Source organism: Triticum dicoccoides, chromosome 3B (genome assembly GCF_002162155.2).
Source record: "Triticum dicoccoides isolate Atlit2015 ecotype Zavitan chromosome 3B, WEW_v2.0, whole genome shotgun sequence".
Lineage (NCBI taxonomy): Eukaryota > Viridiplantae > Streptophyta > Magnoliopsida > Poales > Poaceae > Triticum > Triticum dicoccoides.
The window spans coordinates 227,015,784-227,022,578 of record NC_041385.1 but is presented as its reverse complement, the minus strand read 5'-3'; the positions used below and the strand labels follow the sequence as shown (position 1 = coordinate 227,022,578).

General features: G+C 48.4%; 1 protein-coding gene across 1 annotated transcript; it reads right to left on the bottom strand.

Annotated features, from left to right (window-relative positions):
• Positions 1-1,554: 1,554 nt before the first annotated feature.
• On the bottom strand, positions 1,555-4,545 carry LOC119279489. The gene is made up of 4 exons (XM_037560710.1): positions 3,562-4,545; positions 2,635-3,510; positions 2,284-2,481; positions 1,555-2,220 (listed from the first exon to the last, which is right to left on the bottom strand). The coding sequence occupies exons 1-4, from the start codon at positions 4,543-4,545 to the stop codon at positions 1,555-1,557; spliced, it is 2,724 nt and encodes a 907-aa protein (XP_037416607.1).
• Between the last annotated feature and the right edge of the window lie 2,250 nt (positions 4,546-6,795).

Sequence of the window (6,795 nt, the reverse complement as noted above, 5' to 3'; positions counted from 1 at the left end):
GCCTATATTGCTGAATCTTCTCAGCCCCAGAAATTTTGGGGAGAAGAGTGATCACCCCATAGTTCAACCTTTGAACATCCAACGTTCCTTGGTGGAAAGCTCTAAACAGGGCCATAATATCATCTTTAACTATGTCCCAGCATACCTGATAAAACTCAGCAGGAATGTTGTCAGGCCCGGGGGCCCTATTGGGAGCCATATCAAACAGGGCCTCTTTAACCTCTTGCTCTGTAAACTCTTGACATAGGTCCTTATTATCTTTGTCATCCAGTTTCTCCTTAGGAGACCAGATTTCCGGATCCAGATGGATCTGGTTACCAGGAGCTGGCCCAAACAGCTCTTTGTAGAACTTAGTGGCATGGGCAACCAGGTTGTCCGTGCCTTCAATCAAGGTCTCCCCTACTTTAAGCGATTGTATAGTATTTTTCCGTTTCCTCCCATTGGCAATTTTGTGATAATAGTCAGTATTCAGGTCCCCTTTGAGCAGCCAGCGCTCATGGGACTGTTGAAGCCAAAAAATTTCCTCGTTAACCAGGAGCTCGTATAGCTCGGCGTTGATATCCATCTTTCTACTATACAAGTCAGGAGGCAACATATCTTCTTCTTCCATTTCCTCAAGCATGGCAAGTTCCATACGTAGGTCCTCTTTCCTTTTCTTATCATGACCATACTTATCGGAACCCCACCCTTTAAAGTATGATTTAAATCTCTTTAGCTTGATATTCAGTATATCAATGGGATCAGATGATGTAACCTTCCTCGCCCAAATCCTACTCACAGTAGGCAGAAACTTTTCATCTTTAATCCAAGACAGATTGAAACGAAATTCGCGAGGTTTCGGGGCTTCGCGCCCTTCTTCCCCAGAGGATAACAAAAGTGGATTGTGATCAGAAATCTCACGAACTAATTTCCTTACAGAGACCAGAGGAAAAATATCTTCCCAGCATTCTGACATGAGAATTCGATCAAGTTTCTCCAGTGTGGGGTGATTCTGGTTATTGGTCCATGTATACTTCCCCCCACTGATGTGAATTTCCCTAAGAGCTAGTGTATTGATGATGGAATTAAACAAGTCAGTGGCTTTGTTGTTCGACATCTTCTTATTCTTCTCTCCCGAATGTCGTAGGATATTAAAATCCCCCCCTACTATGTAGGGTACGGTCATGCCACTACAACAGGAAGCTAGCTCAACTAGGAATTCATTTTTGAATTCATCATGCACCGATCCATAGGCTACCAGCAAACCCCACTGGATCTTTTTTTGTATGTCATACAACACTAGTTGCAGTATGTATTTGCCCTTAGTACAAGAGACTATATCAAACTTATCTCTCTGCGTACCACAAAGGATGCCTCCAAATTTGCCTGTGGAAGGCACCCAATTCCACTGGAAAATGTCAAAGGGATCAATTCTTCTCAGGCATTTAGGAGTAAACTCTTTTTTCATAGTTTCTTGCAAACCCAGGAAGTCAAGGGAATGGTCACTGATCATGTCTGAGAGGCAGGTGGCCATTCCTTTCTTGCCCACCCCTCGACAGTTCCAAATGAGTCCTCTCATTTGGAACGTTTTTTGTGGAATTTGGTCCGAGTAACCCTACCAGGAGACGGGGCAGGGTTACATTTTAAATCCTCCTCAGTACTCTCCCTTTTCTGACTCCTAGTCACAGGCCTAGGGATCTTAACATTGGATTTACTCTGTTTTTTCTTTTTAGGCTTAGCAGAAGAGATACGCTCATAAATGTGTTCTTCCTGGTCTAGCCAATCTAAGCTCACAGGAGTTTCCTTACCCAAAGCATTTGTTACAATCAAAACATCTTGCTCATTATCAGTATTATTAATTGTGTTTTTGTCATTTAATTCTTTCCGGGCACACTCAAGCTCTCTAATAATGTCAACGACAGCAAAATCGTCATTGGGTATTTCCACCCCTATCAAATTTGCTCTACTAATCAACTCATCATTGGAAAGTGCATCAAAAGAATTCTTGAAAGTAGGGGCATTGTTACCTTCCAGGTTTTTCTTGCTGGCCATTTTCTTAGCCCTGTCCTCCACCTTGTCCTGCATTCCAGAGATGTTACGCTTGCTGAACCTCAGTGGGGCTTCAGGTGCTAGTGGGGGAGTGAGAATGATCTCTTCAATGCTTTCAGGAGATGGGAGTTGTACCACATAACTGCATGAAGTCTTCATCCCAGGATCCACCTCACCAGTTACCTCCACAATCTAAGAAGGGTTAGAAACAGTCTGACAAGGTGTAACAGATATGTTATGTATGTCTTTTTTCACCTGAATATCTTGCGCAGCATTCTCCATGATATCAGGATTCCTGGGAACAATCCAGCGGGAAGAATCAACCTCCCCTTCCCTCATTTTCTCCTCAATCTCTCTCTGCATTGTTTCAATAAGCAGGGAATTATCCCCATCACTTTCAGTAGAAGGAGACCCCTCATTGTCATCGTATAGCAGGCGACAGGCCTTGCCACCACGATAGGAACCCCCAGTATTGCCATGTCCAGCAGACTCAGGCTGCTGCACCCCTCTCTCATGTTCAGTACGTTTCCTCTTAGGAGTCTGATCAGCCTTGGTTCCATCCACAGGGATGGGATCCTCCTTTTCTGCATTCCCGGGATTCTTGACCAAAACCTCCTCAACCTCATAAGTAAACCTGTAGAAACGTCCTGCCAGCACTCCTTCAGCAGTGGCAGGAAGCTGAGCTATCGACCTACACCCAATCTTAGCTCTGACAGAAGAGGGGCGATTTATAGTTGACATATCAACTTCCAGAGTAATCCCAACTAATGCTCCCACATAAGCTATAGTCTTATCACATCTCTTGTTAGATGGAATTTTTCCAATCTTGACCCAGGCAATTTCAAGCAGTCCCTCAGAATCAATATCTTCAGACCAAGGAGAGAATTTAACACTAACCCCACACTTTTTCAGCTTAATATGTTCAACAAAAAGAGCTCTCTCAACCTCTCTAGGGTTCGGCATTCTCATAAAGAATTTTTGTGGAGCAAAGAATCTAGCAGAGCAACGCCACCCCTGACCAACATACACGCTCAGCTCGTGTTCAATATCCTTGGTCAAAGCCGAGCCATCAGTAATGGTGACAACAATATTGAAAATATTATCCCTGTTCTGTCTATCCACACTAAAATCAGGGATGTAAAAGAAACCCTGACCCTTAGTTTGAAATGCACACATCACAGGTGTGTGATCCCAAGGGAAGAACTCATTGCAGACAAAAGACAGATGACCCCTCTTTTTACATCTCTCACAGAACGCCTGAGGGCATCTAACAGTAAAGTGCCCAAGCAAATGGCAGATCTGACAAGCATCACTAGGAGGAACAACAGTGCCAGAGGAGGAGTACTCGCGGTTACCAGCAGTAGGATTGTTCTTGTCGATGGTGTGGTGATCTTTCTCACTTCTGGAGCCCCCACCTTGGATCTCTTGACGGTGGGGGAGAGCTGCCTGTTGCCCTCCGGTCGCCACCGGCTCCTGAGTGTCCTGCAGGTCACCGCCCTCCCCATCCCACCGGGATTAGCGGTTTCGGTTCGCCTGCAGGTTGTCGGCCGCCTCTTCCCACTTGTCGTTGGTGGTGGAGGAGCTCCCCATCTCCGTCTTGCGCTTCCAGACGTGGGAATCGAATCCACGGCCGCGAACACGGTCGAAACGCCCGGCGCCACGCCCCTGGCGGCCCGCACCAAACCCATCCCCTCTCATCCTAACAGGAGACTTCTCTTTGGATCTAGCAACAGGATTCGCGAGCAATCTATCCGGTGGTTTCTCTCTGGCTCTAGCAGGAGTGTTTGTGGGGGATCGAGATGCAACTACTTGGGCAAAGGAATGCAAATCGCCATGGATTTTGCCCTCCCACCAATCGAAATTTGGACGAACCCTAGATCTGACAAGACGCAGAGCGCTCCAGAAGTGAGCGAGCCCCTCGTCGAGATCCAAAATGGAGGAAGGGGTGGCTGCCGTGCGTTTTATACCCACGGCGCCCCCAGAAACCCTAACTCCGCCGCTCTCATGGCGGTCGGATCTGCTCTCGCCTATGTGTCGCCCATCCGCGCCATGGTGGACCGGTCCGCGCCCCAGGATCCCGGGCCCATCCGTCATATGTGGTGTTCGGCGGTGTGCGCCCCGATCAGCACGACCGCTCCCGTGTACCGCTCTCCCGTACAGCAGGCCATGCGGCGGCGCGTTCTCGCCGGAATTTCCGCCGATCGCCGGAGCTCTGTCACAAACCCTAGCAAAGTGGCAGGGAAATGCAACAATATCGCCGATATCGATCCACTCACCAGGGCGAAGGTAGCGAGCATCCACCGCGTGTCCCCTTGCGTCGAGCAGCACGATCCGGAGGGCGTCCCCGTGTAGCCATAGCTCGCCGTCGTCGAGCGTGACGCGGCGTGCGGTCACCAGATCCGCTGCGAATCGAACTCTCCATCGTGCATCATCGGGCGTGGCCGCGGCCGCCGTGGTGGAGGAGAAGGCGAAAGCCGCCATCCTGTCAGACGGGTACCTGGCCACCGTGCAGACCATGGTCCCCCTGCGGTGCCACCCTTGGTGCAGGACCCCTTCCCTGCATCTTCTGTCCTGCACGGGGGAGCAGCGGGAGGAAGAAGACGAGCATGGCTTGGCCCCTCCCCTGCGTGCGGGACCCGCCTGTCAGCGTCCCAGGAGCCGGCCCCACGTTGACTTGTCCATGCTGACGTGGCAAGTGGAAGTGTATGTTGCTGAGTGCGTTTTCACTGCTCGAAAACGTATTTCTGAAAACCTGTTTCTGCCTTATCCACTCAGGGACTTGGTTGTGATGTTATTTTTGCAGAAAAGTTCGTGAACTTCAACCCCTCGTAACTTTTCAACCGTAACTCCGTTTAAGGTGAAACCAATGCTCACTTCTTCATCACATCGAGATCTTTCTGTTATTATCATTTTTCTTATGGTTTGACATACTGGAAATGTCCTTTTGTCCTTGCACGTAAACAGCCCGTCCGAGAAAGAATTGTTTCCGGCAAATCCTCCCGCAGCTTCACCGCACTTCTCCCCGGCGCATTCTTCACCCCCCAGGCAAGCCACAATACCCACTTGCATGATAGTCATGCAGTAGCCATGGTTTTCAACTTGAATCTTTATTAATTATTTGCTTGTTGAAACGATGGTTATCGTTGTTCCGGTGATGTTCAGATTTGCATGTTCACTTTTGTGCTATGTTGTCTTGTACTCTGTTATCATGTTATACCTGCTAGTATTTCCTTTCATATGGTTATGCTTGCTAGTATTACATGTTGATGTTGGTGATGGTCATGCTAGTCAGTATGCCATGTTCCGTGGATATGATTTATTGTTGATATGGTGGATAGTTATGTGATACCGTCATGATGATGTTGATATCATGTTCATGCATTTTATCATGGCTCAGCATATTTGCATTCAAGTTAACCGGATTAAATTGAACTTGAACAACTGTTGGCTGAGTCATGGTGCCGCTGAATCGATACTGACCAGTGCAACCATGCTTACCGGTATGGGACGGTCCTAACTGGGTCTATTGTTGTGCCTCTCGCCGGTGCCTCCAACGAGGGAAGGTTATGGGCGTGCTGTACCCCGGCCCGGTAAGCAGGCATAACCTTGTGTGCCCGTTGTTGAGTTAGTTTTTGGATCCGGGTCCCAGAGTGGGACGGGCCACGACGGTGGTCATTGTGTCTGGAGGTAGACACGGGGCCGCCCATGACTTAGCCCAGTGGGGAGTGAGTCAGAGTGGCCGAGAGAGTGTCATGGCAGTAGATCGGTTTTGATGGAACGCCGTTGGTCCACCCGAATGGGAGTGCGAGGCCATGGGTTCCGTAGTGTGGGTATAGTGTACTAACCTCTGCAGAGTGTATATTAAATCTATCGATAGCCGCGCCCGCGGATAAGGGCCCAGGTCAAAAGTAGGTCACACCATGAGTCAACAATAATAAGAATAATGTGCTTAATAATTGTGAGATAAGTTGGTTGTGATCGTCGCAAGGATCACGGGCCATGTAGTGATCGGGTTGTGATTGCCGTAAGGATCACGGGCCATTTAGTGGTCGGGTGGTGATCGTCGTAAGGATCACGGTTTGGGACCAAGTGTTGGTCGTGGTTGTGATCGCCGGAAGGATCACAGTGGTATCGAGGATACCGAGTTGTTGTATATTCGTGATGCTGTGCGAGAGTCATGGGTAAAGGTCAAGCTCCTTGTGGTCGTTTATTGATTACTACGGTATTGTTTATACCAAGCTTGATTTGATCCTGAGATGATCGTGTGATGTCCGAGGTTGGTAAGTGATGCATGTGTGGGTTACGAGGTAGCCCGAGCAGGATAAGTGGTGCATATAGTGGTTTCATGTTGCATGCCAGTATTGTTGGATTAATATGTTCATGCTGTGTTAGCTGTATCATGTTCATGTTATATTGTTCTGATGATATCACGTTAATTCTTGTTTAACCCGTAATTGCCATGATGTTGTCTGTCTTGAATGCTTCTGGTTATTGTGGGCTTGCAAGTACATTCAATGTACTGACCTGGCGTGTCATGCCAGTTTGCATGTCATTCCGGATTTGATTTCTTGGTTGCCGTGAAGTCCTTGTTTGCGAGCTAGGATAAGCGTTCCAGCTAGAGTCCCTGTGGAGTGGAGTTCACCATCGTCATCGTTGTTCCGCTGCTAGAGTTCTTCCGCTGCATCGTGTTGTTCTGCTGCTTGCATAGAGCAACTGAGGATGGCGTAGTGTCGTCGTGCCGATGTAACCATTGTACCGCCATACCAA